The sequence below is a fragment of the Pteropus alecto genome, unplaced genomic scaffold (genome assembly GCF_000325575.1).
Source record: "Pteropus alecto unplaced genomic scaffold, ASM32557v1 scaffold57, whole genome shotgun sequence".
In the NCBI taxonomy this organism is placed as follows: Eukaryota; Metazoa; Chordata; class Mammalia; order Chiroptera; family Pteropodidae; genus Pteropus; species Pteropus alecto.
In genome coordinates, this window is record NW_006442508.1 from 7,428,026 (window position 1) to 7,447,104 (window position 19,079).

Sequence of the window (19,079 nt, forward strand, 5' to 3'; positions counted from 1 at the left end):
CTTTCCTAGAAAGCGCCGCTCCACGCCGCGGCCATGCGCTCTCTGTGGAGAGAAATCCTCTTGGAGACCCTCCTGGGTAAGCCGAGGATGCCCTCGCCACGCGGTCCTGGGTGCCCCTCCGCCGGCCCTGCCCGGAGCCGCGGCGCTCGGCGGATAGGCTGAGCTCGGCGAGGCAGAAAAGCGCGCTTCGTGCCCAGAGCAAATCTTCCTCCTGGGAACTTTTGCCACCGTAGGGGTGGATGGGGGGTGGGTGGGGTGAAAAGACCTAGGTCGAGTTTCCGAAGCCGAGGATTCGGCGAGGTTCCTGCGGGAGAGGACGCTTCCCGAATTCCCACGCCACCCCGGGGTTGCTCCCAAGGCGCGCGAGTTTCACTCGTGTCGGCCTTGAATCCATACGGCCGGTACCGCCCCCCGAGACCTCTACCTGTGACCTTTATGTTTAACTTCATAAAATTCAGTACCTAACTTTAACTTTTGGGTGGAAAGGGGCACCCGTTGTCCCGGGCGGCTGTAGGTGAGCACACAGGGCGGTAGCTGCTGCTGGTGTTGGCCCGGCGCGAGTGGGCCCTGGTGGTGCCTGCACATTTGGCGAAAAGCATCGAACTTGAGTTCAGTGTGCTCACTTAGCTTTGCAAAAAGTCCCAAGAACAATCATTGGTGTATTTGTCAGAGTTGTATGATTAAAATCAGAATTCTCAGACAGATGTTTGGGAGATTGCTGGAATCTCGTTGTTCATTATGAAACAAGCATTTCTCTGGCCTGGGAGGGGCGCCTTCCTGGGAACTTGATTTCCTGGGAGCTGGTTATCTCAGAGGTCCTATTTTTCTGGCTTAGTCTGTATCTCATAAGTACGGCGGTGTACTTATGAGACACTTAGAGCTACCTCGGGTGCTAAGTATTCCTTGGACTTGATCTCATTTCATCCTAACAACTCTGTGAGGTGGTAAAAGTGCTATTTTGCTGATAAAGGGAGGTTGGGAAGTAACTTGGGAGAAAGTTAGCACACTTTGTGATTAGAAGCTGTATCTGGAGCTGGACTGCGTGGGTTTAAGGTCACTCTGCCTTTGCTACTTTCGTGACCTTAGACAATTAACTTTCTGGGTTTCAGGAGGCTTTCGTTCCTATTATTTGTTTTTGCATTTGTAAGAGAGAAGTAGAAATAATGGCAACCTCCTAGGACACGGGTCGTGTGAGAAATAGGAGAGATGATCCGTGTAAATCCTTAGCACAGAGCCTAGCACAGGGGAGGTGCCCATTAGCATTAATTGTCACTATCGCAGAAGGTAACACAGTAGCTGGCAGAGGTAACTTCAGATCTGGATATTCCACTACGGAGAACTGTCTCCCGAGGGTTGGATTTAAAATAGTCTGCTTTCAAGAAAATGATTGTTCCCTAACCATCATGTCTTTGGATGTAGTCTGGAGTGGGAGGAGGAAGTCCTGCTGCTTGTTGCTCTTGTCATTTTCACGTTTCTCATTCTAGTTGGGTCAGTGGAGGTAAGGAAATGTTATCAGTCAAGGTCCTGATAGGAAAACAAATTCAATGTGAATGGTCTAAATGAAGTGGCTTTAATAAAGGGATGACCTGTGGGATATGAACAAGGTTAAATATGAAGACTATGCATGAAAAACGAGGGATGCCCACGGACTCACACAGACAAGGCTGTCGAAGGGGAGGAATTCTCTTCCTGGAAACCAGTTAAGGCCAGAGCTGTGAGGGGCGGGGGGTGCACCTAGCTGGAGCAGGAGTAGGGTTTCTGTTTGAAATCATGAAAAAGTTACACTTTGTCTTTCTCTGAAAAATCTGTTTTCCTAGGATACGTTTCTTGGTCTCTCTGTCATGGCCTGGCCCCGATGATTTATTACTTTCCTCTGCAAACACTAGAACTCACTGGGCTTGAAGGTTTTGGCATAGCGTTTCTTTCTCCAATATTCCTAACAATTACTCCTTTCTGGAAATTGGTTAACAAGAAGTGGATGCTAACCCTGCTACGGATGATTACTGTTGGTAAGATTTTAAAATATTTCTTTGAGAGTGTTTTGGTTAAAAATCAAGTAAAAAAAATATGTAGACTGTTCTTTAAATGCTAAATGATTGAATAAAAAAGAAAAGATTTCTCTTTCTCTTACTACTACCTTAGAAAGGTTCTAGTAAAATTGGCAGACTAGATCAAAAACCAGTGTATTTTACCTTTTTAACTTTTCTGTCAGATTGGAAAAGCCTAAAAATTACTGAAATGAGGAGGGGAATGATACCTTGCTAAACAGGTCAACTCTTGGACATATTGTATTCTTTTTTCCAAATATGACACAAAACTCAGAAGCCATTCAAAATTGTTAAAATGCATAACAATATGAAAACTATGCATGACTAAAACCATAGTATGCAAGGCAACAACAAACTAGGGAACATATTTGCAACTCTTTAGTCAAAGGGTTAATTTCCGTAGTATATGGAGTTTTTACAAATTAATAATAAAAAAGGACCAACAACATACAATAGAAAAGGGAGCAAAAGCTACCATCAGTTTACTGGAAAGGAAATATAATTGGTTCTTAAAAATATTCTAAAATATGTAGACTATAAATTATACTCATACATATATTTATATATAGTTTATATACTTGATTGGCAAAGAACAGTCTAATAACACTGTATTGTAAGGGGAGGAAAGCAGGCACTTATCTATTGCTGGTGGGAATGTAAATTGACACAGCCTCTGCAGAGGATCATTTAGCAGTATTTATCAAAATTGCAAAATTGCAAAATTGGAGCAATTCCACTTCTAGGAATATATCTTACAGATATACTCACATATGTGTAAAATGACAAAAATACAAGGTTATTTAATTATCACAGCAATATTTTAACAGCAAGATTGGAAATAACCTAAATGTTATCTATATGGGATAAATGAAATAAATCATGGTTATGAAACTTGGAATACTATAGAATACTAGGAAGCTGTAAAAAAAAAGGATAAGAACATTATTTATTTAATGAAATGAAATGTGCTTCACAATATAGTAAGTGAAAAAAAGGAAGCACTAAATGGTGGATACAGAATACTAACATTTGTGTAAAAAAGGTTAGATGAAACTATATTTAGTATTTCATTGAACGTGCATGAAATAACTCTAGAAAATTAAAAAAAAAACCAACTTATAGTATTTTAGTTACTTCTAGGATGAAAAATAAGGTATGTAGAGACAGGTATGAAAGAGAAACTTTGCTCTGTATACTTTTTGTACTTTTTGAATTCTGAATTTGAATATGTTACATTGCCAAAAAATAGCAATTAAAAAATTTAAATATACACTTACTGTCACAAAGAATTGCGATAATTGATATTAGTAAATATTGAGAGTCTGGTGAAAAAGTAGCAGGAAAAAGTAAGAAGGCGAGCTCATGGAGAAAAGGTTTAAAAAAAGAAAACATCAGAGTCTGGTTGAAACTCTAGATGTCTTGCCTTTCTGCTAGAACACAGTTAATTTCTCTGAGTTTTCCCAGTGGCATTTGTATACGAACCATGCTGTGTATTTCTTCTGTCTAAAAATGGTCAGCTGACTTTTTTTCAGAAACTCTGACGGTAATCACTAGGAAATTGTCTTCTGCTTTTTTGTGCATCAGTCCCTGAAGAAGGCAGAGCACAGTGTGCTGAGTGCTAGGGCTGCCCATCAGGGTGTAGAATTCTGGTGTTTAAAGAGCTTGGACTCAAGAGAGAACAGTGGTAAAGACTCCTGAAAAATACATTCTTTACAAAGATGGTGCCATAGGAATGGAAAGACATATCAAATGACTGTGCAATTTTCTTTCCAAAAATAATAGAAATGAAGCTTTCTACCCTGAATTGAGTATGTGGTAACTGAGTTCAACTGCTGTTAGCTTATAGTATCCTTCTGTGAATTACTATGGCCTGAGTGTTGCAAGTCTCATTTTCTCATCACACTCCCTGGTTGGCTTTTATAGGAGTGATCTCACTGGCATTTTTTTTTTCTGCTGCCTTTGCTCAATGCTGCCTTACCTACAAAGCCACTATCTGAGCAGTTACTGGGACAGTTTTTTATTTTTAAGCCCAGGAACTTCTGTTGGCTATAAGGGATTCATATTAAGTAAGTTTGGAGTGAGTACAGTATTTGGGATGCTTCCTGTTGTTACCCGTTTAACTTCCTCCAAGAAACCCAGCACCTTGGGTAGAAGCGGAATTATATTTGAGAAAGTGGAGTAGTGACTCAGAGTTGAAGATGAAGAGGCTAGTTTCTGCCAGATACTCTTCCAGGTAGTCATTGAGTTTTGCTGAAGTAAACTCCCTTCAGATGCTTCTTAAGGAAATAAACAACTTTGTTTTTAAAGAGTCCTCAAGTATTCTTACATCACTACAGAGAAGAGCTGAGTGTTACATGCTATCTTACCTCTGGCACCTCAGACATTTTAGGTTTATTACTATGCAGCTAACTATTAAACTAGTTCACGTTACTATTGATTTGGGTTGTTTTTGACCTTAAAGATTTTGACCCACTAGTATGGCTATAATCAAAAAGGCAGACAATAGCAAGTGTTGGCGAGGATGTAGAACCCTCGTATGTTGCTGGTGTGACTCCAAGATGGTGCAGCTGCTTTGGAAAACAGTTTGGCAGTTCATCAGAATATTAAACAGAGTTATCGTATGACCCAACAATGCCACTCCTTGGATATACTCAAGAAAAATGAAAACATATGTTCACATAAGATCTTGTACACAAATATTCATAGCAGCATTATTCATAATAGCCAAGAAGTGGAAACAACCCAAATACCCATCAACTGATGAACAGATAAACAAAATGCAATATATCCAAGCAATGGAATATTATTCAGCTACAAAAGAGAATGACATACTGATACATGCTGAACCTTAAAACATGGATGAACCTTAAAAACATGCTAAGCGAAAGAAGGCAGTCACAGAAGGCTACATATTGCATGATTCTGTTTATATGAAATGCCCAGAATAGAAAAAATACATACAGATGAGAAATAGATAAATGATTGCCAGGGACTGGGGGTGGGGGGGAGGAAAAAGAGTGACTGCTAACAGGTATGGGTTTCTTCTTGGGCTGATGAAAATATTCTGGAATTAGATACTGGTAATAGTAATACAACTTTGTGACTATATTAAAAACCACAAAACTGCTCACTTTAACATGGTGAATTTTATGGTATGGATGATATCTCAATAAAATTAAGAAAAGATATGTATACACAGAATTCTGTATTAACTGTATCTTCCTGAGTATAAAGATGGCATCAGACACAACAGTTATCAAATTCAAATCATCGAGTACCAATGCATGATTGCCAGATATGTTTAGCTCTCTTTAATTTCTTTGTAGGCAGCATAGCCTCCTTCCAGGCTCCAAATGCCAAACTTCGGGTAATGGTCCTTGCACTTGGTGTGTCTTCTTCGCTGATAGTGCAAGCCGTGACATGGTGGACAGGAAGTGGTTTGCAAAGGTATGATTTGTATCTTACGTACCTATAGACAAATAAGTGTAGTGATCAGTTACCAAAGTGGGAGCCAGGACCAAGAGTTCCAGGTTATAGTATTTACCTTCCATCTGGCTGCGTAGAAGTCGTCTTCCCCCCGCCCCCACCCCCCCCAAAATCAGGATATAAATACTTGCCATCAGTCTTAACAATGTTTTGAGAATAGAGGCATTAACAAGTTGCCTAGGTAATGGGCTATATAAAGGCTAAGTCATGTATATTACTACAAATTACCAACCAGACTATTTCATATACTCATTCTATAAAACTATGAAATTCGTGATGGACATGTTCACTGAAACCATATTGAAAGTCATTAAAAATACTCATGCACTTATAGGTACCTCAGAATCTGGGGATTCATTTTAGGACAGATTCTTCTTGTTGTTCTCCGCATATGGTACACTTCACTAAACCCAATCTGGAGTTATCAGATGTCCAATAGAGTGATACTGACGTTGAGTGTCATAGCCACACTTGATCGCATTTCTGCAGGTAAGCATATGTCCGATTTATTTAGGCATATTTTCTCTCTTGCATAGTTTACCTTTCTTGTCTGAATGGAATATATCTTGGAAAGGTAAAAACAGTCCTTCTACACTGTTTCTCTATTTCAACTTTTTCTCTCTCTGACATAGTAACACCCAGTCAATGTACTATTATCTAAGCAGAAGACACCTTTTCCTTGCTAGTACAGAGGGTGAAAATAAAGTTATCTCTGGCTTCTGTCATTTTGGAGTGGGATAGTAGAGTAGGCCTCACGCTCTCAGCTGGCTTTCAACCCTGTTTTTCTCTTCTTTCCCTCTGGACATAACTTTCCAAGATGAGGTCCTTCACTCCTTGTCCCCCATACTGACCCCAGTATATCACACTATGGAAAATGGTGAGCTAGGGCTGTGGGAACTACCTGGGTTTGTTTTTCAAAAAATTTCCAGGCGTCTGAAGATATTTAAACTCCAAATCTGAAATTTGAAAAGAAAGAAAATCTTGTATATTTACACCAACTTTCAAACTACCAATCCCTCTCTGGAGCTGACTCTCTCCCAGACACTCACATACCCAGCTTAGACTCTAGACTCCTCTGAAAGGAAAGGAGAAGTGTTACTAGATTCTAATTAATTCTCTTCTGGCTTTTTGTGTAACTCCTAGTGAGTCACTGTTCTTTTGTAAATACAGGGAGAAGTCCCACAGGTTCATGGAACTTTACAGAGTTTTGGCTCACCGTGAACAAAGTGCTTGTATAATCCTCCTTTGGCCCAATTTTGGCATGAGTTGGGGGTAGTGAGAATAGGGGAACATTGTTATCAGGATAGAAAAAGGGTCCGTCTATCTGCACGTGTCTAAGAGATACGTGCAGGTTTTGTAGCAAAGAAAGTAAGGTTTGTTAGAGAGTTGCATGTCCCGGGGACACAGGCAAGCTACTGCTCAAAGCCTGGCTCCCCGGGTATCTTGGGAGTGTAGATTATATAGGGAAAAATCAGTAGTCATGGAAATGAAGGGAGTTGGGGTCCTTGGTGCTACTGACTGGATGATTGGAAGGAAATGAGATAACTGATCGTTGTGACCAGTTCTGGAATCAATCATGGCACCATCCTGTCTGGTCCTGCCCAGTGGGGTGGTTATTCTGCCTCGATGGGACTGGGGCTGAAGCACAGCTAAAGTCAAGATGTTGTCCTTAATCTAAAGTCTAACTAAAATCTATTGTCCTCTTGATTACAGACCAGAGGCTCAGTTAAACTTATGTCTTGAGGCTTAATGATTAAAGGAGCAGGCATACAGAGGATGGGGGATGGGAAGCAAGTGAGTCACAATGGCATCATCTGGGCAAAACCAGCTTGAATCGGAGGAAAAGACTATATTAAAGAAATAAAGTTTGTGTATAGTTACAACATCATGCAAGTAAATTGGTCACGTGACATTACTATTAATAGAATATTCAGATCTTGGTCTAGAGCCCTAATATATGTTTTATAGTTTGTAAAACACAAACATTTAAAGTGGAAACTCAGACAGCACATTTCACAGGTACATCTGATAAGGATCTGAACTTCAAGGTGTCCTTTACATTTCTTGACTTCTGTTGTCTTCTTTCTTGCCTCTGTTTTAAATTTATGTGACCCAATTTTTGGTCCCTTCTTTTTTTACCCCTGTGCTCCCATTTACAAAACTCCAGATTCCTCACCAGCTTCTCCAGGATATCTGATCATACCAGGCTTTTTTTTTTTTTTTAGTTTTATTGAAGATTTGTTGGTCCTGGGGGCAGGGTCACCCACCATAATACACAGAGTATTTCAGCAAATTCAGCTTAGGTATCACTCTTCTCCAAAGAATGTCAGCTTGGCCTGTAGGCCTTGACCTCCCCTCTGTCTTCACCACCCTCTCCCCCATCCCCACAGCTTTCAGCTCTGCTTCTTCCTCTGGCTCCTTTATTAGCAGAATGGATTTCTCCTTGTGAAATCCGGCTGCCAGCCCCATAGGTAGACCCTAAGGATTCCTTTTAACCTGCAGAGGGCTTCGCAGTGCTATAAAACATCTGCCCAACTTGCTTTCTGTTCCTACAAAGAAATTCTCCTGCCAGCATTTTCTCCAGTTGTTCCATTTTTGTATGGTAAGTGAGGTATGCAGTGAGTTGAGACCTCTTGGTTAAAGAGTCCTGGAAGTACAGTAAAGTTAAGGACACAGGTGCTGGAGGTAGACAGCCTGAGCTCTGATCCCAGTTTCTCTTTACTAGCTGTATGATCTTGGACAGGTCACCTGTTCTCTCTGGGCTTCAGTTTTCTAATCTGTAAAATGGGATTACTAATAAAGCGTACATAGTAAAGTTGTTGTAAAGATTAAGAGTCCATACAAAGGGCCCAGAACAGAGCTTGGCACACAGTAACTGCTCAGTCAATGCACTGTTATTAGTCTGGGTACAGAGTGTTAGATGGGAAGCAGCCTGGTGTACCGGAAATGTTCCACTCAGGTTGGACTGCATTTGTTCCCTAGACATTCCATTCACTTTTCCTACATATAGTTTTACGCCTGTTGTTAACTTCACATGAAGTAAATAGCTTTCTGCATTTTCACTTGTCAAATTCCAAAATGTTTTGTTCTCCCTAAACCATTCCTGATCTAGCCTGTCTGAAATAATCTCTCCCACTGACTAGCTCTCAGCAGATTCTGCTTTGTATTGTAGTTGCATGTCTCATCGCCCTTTCTAAAGTAAGCTCCTTGAAGCCAAGTGCCATCTTTTACTTGCTAAAAGTCTGTTATTAAATATAGAGGGTAAATTCCCATGTAACTGACCCTTTTTCATTTTTCATTCTAGATGGCGACTGCAATAAACCTGAGGAAAGAAGGACCAGGGAGGCAGCGAAGGGGATAGCCTGTAGACCACATTGGTTGTTGGCAGGGGCTGCCTTTGGCAGTCTCATGTTCCTCACCCACTGGATTTTTGGAGAGGTATCTCTGGTTTCCAGATGGGCAGTGAATGGGCATCCCAATCCAGGACCAGATCCTAACCCATTTGGGTGAGTTTGGGTTTGGAGGCCATTAAGAAATTGGTTGTTATGGCTGAAGGGAGAAACGCCTTGTTTGTTGAGCAGCTAGATCTGTGCCAGCCAAATGTTTGCTATTTTGTTTACTGTAGATATCAGAAATGTGTCATGAAATTATCGTGCACTCTGGAGATGAAGGATCCAGAAAAGTATTTGCCCCAGTGCTGAAGGATTACTGCAGAGTAGTTGAGGGAGGACGGAGGATTGTGCATAGCTAAGTAGGAGGTTCTGGGAGCTCCAATATGGGCACTCTGAGACTTTGAGGAATCTTCACAGAGAAGACCATTCTCATGGAAGAGAAAACATGGTGTTCCCTGGCCACTTTCTCCCTGCTACAGTTGTGGGCATTTGGAAGGACAAGACCAGAGGGCCCTGATGAGAGACCAAGTTAGCAGCTTGGGCACAGTTCATGATTCTTGGCAAATGAGGGAAGCCCAGGGAGAGCTCTGCATCCTCTGGCACTTTGGGACCTGCACCAACCACAGGGCACCTGAGGAATTAGCGGCCTTGAGTTTAAGTGTTGGTCCATGTGCTTGGTCCTCATTAATCCTTGCTCAACTCTTCCCGACACCTGTTTTCTTCCATGCCTAGGTCCAGGCTTTCATGTTAAAAGATTGGAGAAATCCTTAAAACATCTGCCTCTGATATCTATTTTCTCGTATCGTGCTGAAATTCCCATATTTGGAACATGCAGCTGCCTGCTGGATCTTCTCCCAGCAGATATCTGGACATATTCCTCAGGTGTCTCAAACTCAGCATGTCCATGTCTCAACTCAGGAGTTCCCAGTCTCCAAACATGCTCTTCCTCCTCCATGCTTTGGTTCACTCTGCCTCTCCACCCCATCATCCTTGCCAGAATCCAGCAGTCATCCTGGAATTCTGCATCTTCCTCATTTTCTGCATCTAACTGGGCCTTAAGTGTAGTTGATTTTAGTATTTCTCTTAAAGAATCTATCCCTTTCTTCCTGTGTCCAGCCATATCTGCTTAGTGGGGTTATCGCCATCTTTCCGGGCTATTGGTACTGTCTACTGATGCTCTCTCTCCGGTGTGGCCTTCTCTGCACTGCCCCAGAGTGAGCTTTCTAAAATGAAAATCTGACTCTGTCACTCCTTTGCTTAAAACTTGATTTTTCCCCCTCTCATATCAGGTCACATGAGACAGGGTCTGCACACGCCCCTCCCTTACTTTTACAAGTGATCCCTACCTTATCCCTGTGCTTCACCTGAGCCGAAATAATTTTCAGTTCCTTAGAAGTGCCAGACTAGTCCAGTCCCCCAACTGCATGTACATGGGCTGCCTTCTCTGCCTGGACATCCTGGCAAGCTCTTACTCACCCTTTACAGCCCACCTCAAGCGTCTGCTCTGTGAAGTCTCCTCTGTTTATCTCCAGGATTCCTTTCTGCCTCATACTACCTTTAAGCTCCACCCCTCCCCTTATATCTCTTGTTATTATTCTGTATTACAGTTTTTAAAAATATTAGTTATTTGATGTCTTTCTTCCTTTCTAGACACCATGCTCCTTGAGGGCAGGGAATGAGAAAAAGAACTAATATTTATTATGTCTTACCCTGTGTTAGGCACTGAGCTACGAATTTTATTCGGAGTCTTTATCTTTTTGATCTAAATGCTCTAGTATATGTGGGAGGAAGGGTGAGAGGGAAGAAAGGCACAGGGGCAGAGAGTGGAAGGGAAGAAGTTTATTCTCATGTATTAAAGCTTCCTTTCCAAAGTTCCCTGTTGTGTGGGAGAGCAAAAGGAGAACTAGACCGGGAACCCAAGGCCACACTTGAGGACTGAGTCCCGACTGGCCACCAGCAACTCACTGTCTAAGTTTAAATAGTCACATTACATCCCTGGCCTTGTTTTCTCACTGTAAAGTGAGAGTTTCCTTTTCAGACATTTTCGTAATAATCCTGTATGTTGGAGTAAGACTTGAAGAGAGAGATGCAACTTACGAGACCAGCATTCCCAAACTGTTTTCTGTGGAACGCTGGTTTCTTGAGATGTTAATAACTACTCTGAAAAAACGTCTTCTAGATCGAATAGGCTTAGGAAATATTGCATTTCATATTCCTTTCTTTGTAGTTCACAATACACATTAGCATATTAGAGACTCTTGGGTGTTTCTTAAATTTACTGGAACATGGAATTCCTTTTTTAGCATACCTATTAACATCTCATAAAACTGGTATTTCTCAGAACCCCTGTTTGAGAAATACTGCATTAGACCATCATCACCCTTGACCATCATAGCAGGAATTACTTTCTAAAATTCACTAGGTTTTACTTAAAGGAATGGGGTCATGGATAAGTTTTGATGGGATAAAGAGGTGAGAGATGGAGAAGGAGGTGAGAGAGAGGCTCAGAGGTGCTGAAGGGGGCTGGGAAACCAAAGGGTCGGTGCAGGTCGTAGACCCCGTGGGAACGAGGGGGCAGTAGGTGTTCCAGTTTCCCGTCTGCACCCTCCCCACCCCCTTAGCACTCCGAACCCTGTTACTCTTACTCTTTTGTAGCGCTTTCCACCTTCTAATATCCTGCATTGCTAGTTAATTGTGTTTATTGTCTGTCCTCCTCCCCGCACTGGAGCTTGAGTCCTGTGGAGGAAAGAGATCTTTGTTCACCGATGTGTCCCAAACCCTAGAACGGAGCCTGGCACAAAGTAGGTCCTCGTAAACATTTGTTGTTGAATTGGGAATAGAAAAAGATCAGCAGTACCCTCCACAGCCCTTTGTCACGTCTGGTCTTCTGTGGATCCAGGATGACGCTTAACCTTAGGAGGGCAGCGGGAGCCTCACTCTAGATCCCAAAGGCCTTTTTGGGATTCTTGGTCCTACACATGCAACTGTGTCTGACCTCAGGCAGGTTCAGGTGCTCTTTCTCCCAGTGTCCACCTCTGAAAAATGGGGATAATAATAGCATTTACTTTACGGATTTGTGAGGATTAAATGAGCTAATAAGACATGTAAAAATCTAAAAAAAACTTGCCTTCTAAGTTATAAGTATTATATTTTTTTAGCTTAATTTATAGTATAGCTTAATTGAGTACCATGTCCTAGCTACTGTGGTTGCTGAATTTTCCCCCTAGAATTTAGTTAAATTCTTTTTTTCTTCCTCCTACAAGATTTTGTCAAAGTAGTGAAAGAATGAAATAGTGTGTGGTTGTTTTAAAAACACAACTATCAATTACTTATCAAACTGACACAGGTGCCAGGAAGGCAGAGACTGTAGATAAAAGCAGTATTGAGGTAGAGAAAAGAGAGGAAAGAAGCAAACTAAATAGAAACTATTCGCAATGACTTTTTCCATGGCCAGTGTGACTATAATTTAGTAGTCTGAGAAAACCCAATTACTCTGTTGACACTAAGCGTGAGAGACTTGCAGATATCATTTATTCCAAGTCAGAATTGTTGTTACCTCAGTGTTCCGAAAAGATATGACATTGGTTCCCGATGGGCTCTCATCATCTCATTGGTTGTTTCACACTCATATTATCTCCTGGGTGTACCTAGAGGTATTTTTCTTTTTTATATATGGGACAGTGAAATACGATTAATGTCAAATGTCTTATGGCATGTCTTTATTTTACAGAGGTGCAGTTCTGCTGGGTTTGGTGAGCGGATTGATGCTTTCAACTTGCTCATGGTTTCCTGGTACTAGTTTAATCTGGTGGGTTACAGGTATGTGGAATTTACCTGCAGATATGCCACTCATTCAGCTTGGTTGTCCAATTTTTCTTGCAAGCATGTACACCTAGAGTGGAAGTAGAAGACCAAGGCAGCCATACAAATCTGTGCGATTGCCGAGTGGGCTATTACAACAAGCTGCAGCCACCATAACGCAGATGTCACCATGATTACCAGTGACAGCTGGCTCCAGATTTCTGCCTTCCCCTATTTCATCTCCCCTTTCCTCCTACAGCTGTCTGATTCTGCCCTGACTATGCTGACATAATCTCCCCCATCTCCCAATCGACTTTTACAAGGCATATGTGTCAGGTGCCTGCAGATTTACCGGAGGTCTGAGGAGATGGAGGGTTGCATGTCACCACGTTGCCAGACCTCCTCCCCTCTCCAAGAATCCTTGCTCTCTGGTTTTCAGGAGTGTCCTCCTTTGGGGCTCCATGATGAAGTTCATTTTCTCTTTCTCTTGTACGTGTAACAGTTTAGCTTCTCACACTTCTACGCAGCTTTGGACCATCTCCTCCCAGTCATACCCATAAGGATCACAGAATATTCCTGAAGGCTGTCATACTTCAGGAGCAATCTACTTATTTTCCTATGGCTAAATTCTGTCCCTTTTCCCTTCCTCTTAAAAGGCAGAGATGGTTTCAGTGTTAAATAAAAAAAATTCCCCACTGTGTGACAGAGCAAACACTATATTTGCTTTCCGTGAGGAGAGATATCCTTATACACATCAATTAAGCAGGTGAGCCGGAGTGCTGCACTAGATGCTGTGTGTGGGTTTGTGAGACAGTGTATCGGTAACATTGGTTGAATAACACAATAGGTAAATTTCTGTACACCTTAAGCACCATCACCCTTGCAGGAGATGTATGTGTAATTCCAAAAGGTTGTTCGATAATGAGGATGACCCAGTTTTCCTCCTAGAGCTGTGTGAGTGACTGCAGCTGGTTGAGCTGTTTTTCCTTTTGCTTGTGTATTTTCTAGTAGGCATCCCCTATGGGGTCTATGGAAGTTTGTATGAATATTGGAGTAACCTTTCTTCTCATCAGAGAGACGCCTCATGAAATGCCTCAAGAAAAGGGCTAGATAACTTTGTTAATACTGACTTTGCAATGAGTATATAGCTTCTTCATCTGTATGCAATTGGGAAAAGGAACATGAAATATGTTGAAAGTTTCTTCAACATTTATATTGTCTTTTCTCATGGAATATATGCAAGATGCTTATTGGGCAAATATTAGCATCTTTATTTCAAATATGGGAAAACTTAGGTTCACAGACACATTAACTTAGTTAAAGAACAGAAAAGCTGTGAACTTAGTGTTATGCTTATATTTATTTCCCTAGATAGAAGGTCATACCCTTGAGAGTCAAACCTGATCTAGTTTTGCAGTCTCTCTAGAGTATTACATAGTAGTTTAAAAGACTCCAGGGGCAAGCAGATTTAAGGCACCTAATAAGCTATTTGCAGCAGATAGGAAAGCAGGGCCATAATTCATGAGCTTCATCTCCTTCTCTGGTCGCCTGCTCATCTGAAATAAGCTGGAGCTCACACCTAATTATCTAGGGATAGTGCCCACTTTTCATGTGATTCATCCCTGGAAACCACATCATAAAGCAGAGTGTAGAAAGAGAAATCTTATTTTTTCATTGTACAGTTAAAGTTTGAAATCCCAACTGGTTCTCAGTATGAAATTAATTATGGAAACAACCAATAGAATTTCATAAACACAGAGAACTGAAATCTTGATGGCAATTAGTAAAATCAAAGTTTTATTTTAAAAAGGACATAGATGTACTCAACACATCCAGAAGACCCCAGTGCACCATATTAGTATGCCTAGTTTTACTATCTGAAAAATCTGATCTATTGAAAATGAACATATTAGACATAAATGTTATTGGGATGTTCAATTACCATTAATTCTGTTCAGTGTCTTAGATGTTGTACAGATTTGGAGGAAATTATTTGGAAGGACTCAGTCTCAAACAAAAAGTTAAAGTATATAATTAAGTGAAAAAGGCAAAGTGACTAAGAGTGTGTGTCATATGCCACCACTGGTGTAATGTGCATACATTGTTTTTTCTTTCTACACATAGGTTGAAAGGATACAGAAAATGCAAACCTTGGTTGCCTTTCCTAAGGGGAAGTAGCAAGTGACAACAGTCAAAGGGACTCTTTCCTACCTTTCAGATTTTGGATTTTGAATTTATAGCCTATTTAAAAATATAATTTTAGTGGATTAAAAAATATATAGCCTATGTAAAAATAGAAACTAAATTTAAAATAAAAAGCAATAGCAGTCAAGAGAAATTTTAAGAGCTGTTTTTTTTCCTTCCAGATAATTCTCTGTAGTAAGACAGAAGCAACAAAGTCTAATGCCTTTAGAATATCAAATTGACTCATTCTTTTAAAAAATAGTCATTGTAAGCAAGTAAACAGGAAAAATTCAATCTCACTAATAATCAAACAAGTGTAATTCAGAATATGATACCATTTTCATCATTAATTTGGCAAAAGTTTTTAGAAAAAATGATTTCGGCAGGGCTCAAAAGGTGAGACTTTTGGCAAAGTTTCTGGAGGAAATGAAGACCGGTATAACCTTTCAGGAAAATAATTGACTACAAGTAATGACACTTTAAAATGTTTTTACCTCTTGACCCAGTAATTGGACTTCTACGAATCTATTTTAAGGAACAATCAGAGATGTAGTAAGAGATTAATTGACAAAGAAAGATGTTCCTCACAGTGTTAGCAGCCTCGTCCATGGCCAACAATAGGGACATGGTGGCTTATGTTGTGGTGTATTTACCCAGAGTTATAGCGTATGTACATGAAATTGTTTGAGGAAAAAAATTAATAGCATGAGAAAATGTTCTTTCTATGTCACATGAGAAGCAGAATATAATCCTCAATATCTGGTATGATTTCATTTACATAAAAATATTTCTATATAGACAGAAAAAATTTTGGAGAAATATATTGGAGTATTGGCTATAGTCATCTTAGTCTTAGGTGATCCTTAATTGTTTCTGTATAGTTCTGTATTTTTAAAAAGTGAATAGTCATTATTTTTGTTTTATTTCAAAATGAAAAAATTTTTCCTGTTATTAAAATAACCATGTCTGATCTAAAGTGTTTGAAGGTCTCACTGTGGAGTTGAACTCTGCAGTTGTAGAGGGCCCTGGAATCTGGCTCTCGTGTTTATCTGAGTTACAGTCATCTGAAGTGGGGAGGAATAGTTAGTCACATGGCATTGTCTTGTGATGGTGCAGGTGGAACTTAGTGATGCATGTGAGCTGTGGGACACTAAGGAGCTGGCTGAAGCCACCTTCTGCTCCCCTCACCATTTTTTCCTGGAGATCTTGCCCCAGGCAGTGAGGAGTCTGCTATAGACACCCTTGAAGGGTGGGACATAGTGATACAACACTGATGGAAATGTCTAGGAAATATCATATTCTATGGAACTGTGTGATATCGATGGCTCCAAAATGGGGTGCTGTAAGACCATGTGTGCTTTCTCAAAGCTGATTTCACAGGAATTGGGAGAAATGTTAGATTTTCTTAGGATAGGCTCAACAAATTAGCAAAAATTTACTAAGTGCCTGCTGTGGACCAGGCAGATCACACAGCTCCCAAAGCTAGTAGGCTGCTGGATAAGGAATGGACTGACAGCAGAATTGCTAAAGCATCGCTTCTACAGTACTGTCAGCCACATCTGAGGGCTGCGTGGTTGGGAAAGTCAACTTATTTATTGTAGGACAAGGAGCAGCATTTAAATAGATGGAAGTTCCTTTAGAATGTTTCTTAACAAAAACGTTCTAGAAATCACACTATTCTACATGATACTATTTTTCTAATGTCCTGAATCTGGCTGGTTAAATTAAGTGGACATGATTTTGGTATTACAGGTAGTACCAAATTTTTTCAGTTTTTATTGCTCTTATGATCTTAACACAAATAACCTAAAAATGCCTTCTTCCCTCCCCACACCATTCCTGAAGAAATAGCACTGGACTGCTATTAAAATAGATTTACTAGACCCACATTCCATTTCCAGTTGTGCAAGTAACTATCTGTGTGACCATTAGCAAGTCACATTAACCTTGTAGACCTCAGGTTCTCATTAGTGTGGAGATCGGACCAGTGTGCCCCTGAAGTCTCTTCTGGCTCTAAATGGCTGTACATCGGTTGTCCTATAAGGTTATTATTCTTCCCCCTCTGCTTTTTTTTTGAGAAAATAGAAGAGCCTATGTATTACTACTTTCCTGTCTGAGTCCTGTTTTTTTCTCTTACCAACAGGAGCGGCTGCGGCTGCGGGTCTCTTGTACCTGCCCACGTGGGGAGCCGCTGTTTCTGGCTGTGTACTCGCCATCTTCACAGCATCCATGTGGCCTCAAGTGCTTGGACATCTTATTAGCTCAGGGTCAAGCCCTGGGAAAACCATGACCATTGCAATGATATTTTATCTTCTAGATACATTTTTCTGTGCATGGTGCACAGCTTTTAAATTTGTCCCAGGAGGTGTCTATGCTAGAGAAAGATCTGATGTGCTTTTGGGTGAGTACATGTGGATTAAAGTAATAACTACTAGAAAATACTCTTCAGGGCTCTCACTGTGATTTAGCACTTTACGCAACTGGTGGAAATAAATAGGATGATCTTGCCTTTCTCATTAAAACAGAATCTCTCGATTAAAAAAAAGAAATCACTGGAGAAATGGCTAAACTGCTACTTAAAAACAAATTTCTTATTTATCAGTGAGTTTCAGTATTATTTATTACTACAAAAGCCTTTTAAGTGAATTAGTTGTAAAAAAGCAGGTTTAAGTCATAATAAAGTATGAAAGAGGTACTATGTAACACTTGTATTATACGATATGTTGGGAAAAGTTGTGATCATTATGCTCACATTGCTATTTCAGTGGAAGGCATGTAATTATATATAGGAATTGTGATTTTTTTTTTTGGTTCTGAATTTTATCTGATTTTTATTTACCTTTTTTACCAATAAAATATATTTCGTATATATAAATCTTAGTGTGAACGAAAAATTCCCAAATCATAAATGTATTTTCCATTTCAGTGGTTATGAACTTATGTACAAAAATTAAAATGTCATCAGCTCACCTTAGTATCATACTTAAAAAATTTTCTTTTGGCAATAATGAAATTACTGCTGTACACCGGACATACACAAATCAAGTGTCGCATATTGTTTTAGTTTAAGTAAAACATAACAGATGCTTCCAGGATAAGATCTTTGAAAAATGAGGAGCCAGAAATTGTTAGTAGGGGGTTCTGTTCTTGTTTGCTCACACATTCATTTTTCCATTTGTTCATTTATTCATTAAAAAAATTGTTGCACACCTCCTGCGTGCACAATGCCTCATACTGGAGATTTAAGAGAAATAATGTCCTTGTCCACCTGAAGCATCAGTGTAGCAGGGGAAACACCATACACAAGTTAGACAAAGGCTTATGGAATCAGAATTGGGGCAAGAGCTGTGCAAAGCTCTAGGCTTCCGCGTGAGTCCCTTTGCAGATCTCCCTGTGCCCTTGGTATACACCCAGCTACTCTGTACTCTGTACAGTTTCACATAAACTTTTCTATTCCACGAGCTAGACGTCTGTCAGGACAGACTGACTTGGAAAATATATTTTTAAATTACATGAAATATTTAAAATAACAGAATTGGATATTTCTGGCAAATACCCTGGCTGCATTTCCTCTGTGATAATCTTGGCTTTGCAAACTTTGTATTTCTTCTGGTTTCTTTCAGGTCTGTGTACTCTGTCCTGCTATATCTTCCTGTCCAATGCCCTGCTTTTTTCCTACTGCCGCTTGCTTAGGGGGTCTACCATGTGGAGAAAACGAATGAAAGTAAGAGCCATTCTAAGCATAAGTTTATTTCTTTTGAATGTTATAAATGATGTGCTTTTTTGAGTTCCTTCTCAACTAAGAATTTTTTTAGTAAGAGTGGCATTATAACGATAAGGCATTATAATGATTAGAAATGTTGGTAATGTTCAGAGTAGCTTTTAATACAATTGAAAAGAATCTGTATTAAATTAGAAACTAGTTATAAATTTATTGTCTAGGTTTCTTTTGCTAGTTCCTGGAAATTGCACATAACTTTTTTTTTTTTTTTGCTAGCTTTCCATCTAAGCTTAACTTTTACGTGACATTTCCTAATTTATATATTGTTGAATCATACTTCTGTTTCCATCTTCTTATATACAATCTTAGACGTATGTAAACTTTACATGTAACCTACATTGTAATGCATCCCAATTGAGCTCAACTCTGTCGCCTGGCCTTATTGGC

At 40.1% G+C, this 19,079-nt stretch overlaps 1 protein-coding gene across 1 annotated transcript in view; it reads left to right on the top strand.

Moving 5' to 3' along the window:
- Positions 1 to 19,079, top strand: part of CWH43 (cell wall biogenesis 43 C-terminal homolog) — a 42,080-nt gene continuing 23,001 nt past the window's right edge. Inside the window, exons 1-7 of the mRNA XM_006922491.1 lie at positions 1 to 76; positions 1,818 to 2,009; positions 5,375 to 5,495; positions 5,869 to 6,023; positions 8,839 to 9,040; positions 12,657 to 12,745; positions 17,055 to 17,312. Of these exons, the coding sequence (XP_006922553.1) occupies positions 34 to 76; positions 1,818 to 2,009; positions 5,375 to 5,495; positions 5,869 to 6,023; positions 8,839 to 9,040; positions 12,657 to 12,745; positions 17,055 to 17,312 (1,060 nt within the window). The 5' untranslated portion in view covers positions 1 to 33. The remainder of the gene's footprint in view (positions 77 to 1,817; positions 2,010 to 5,374; positions 5,496 to 5,868; positions 6,024 to 8,838; positions 9,041 to 12,656; positions 12,746 to 17,054; positions 17,313 to 19,079) is intronic.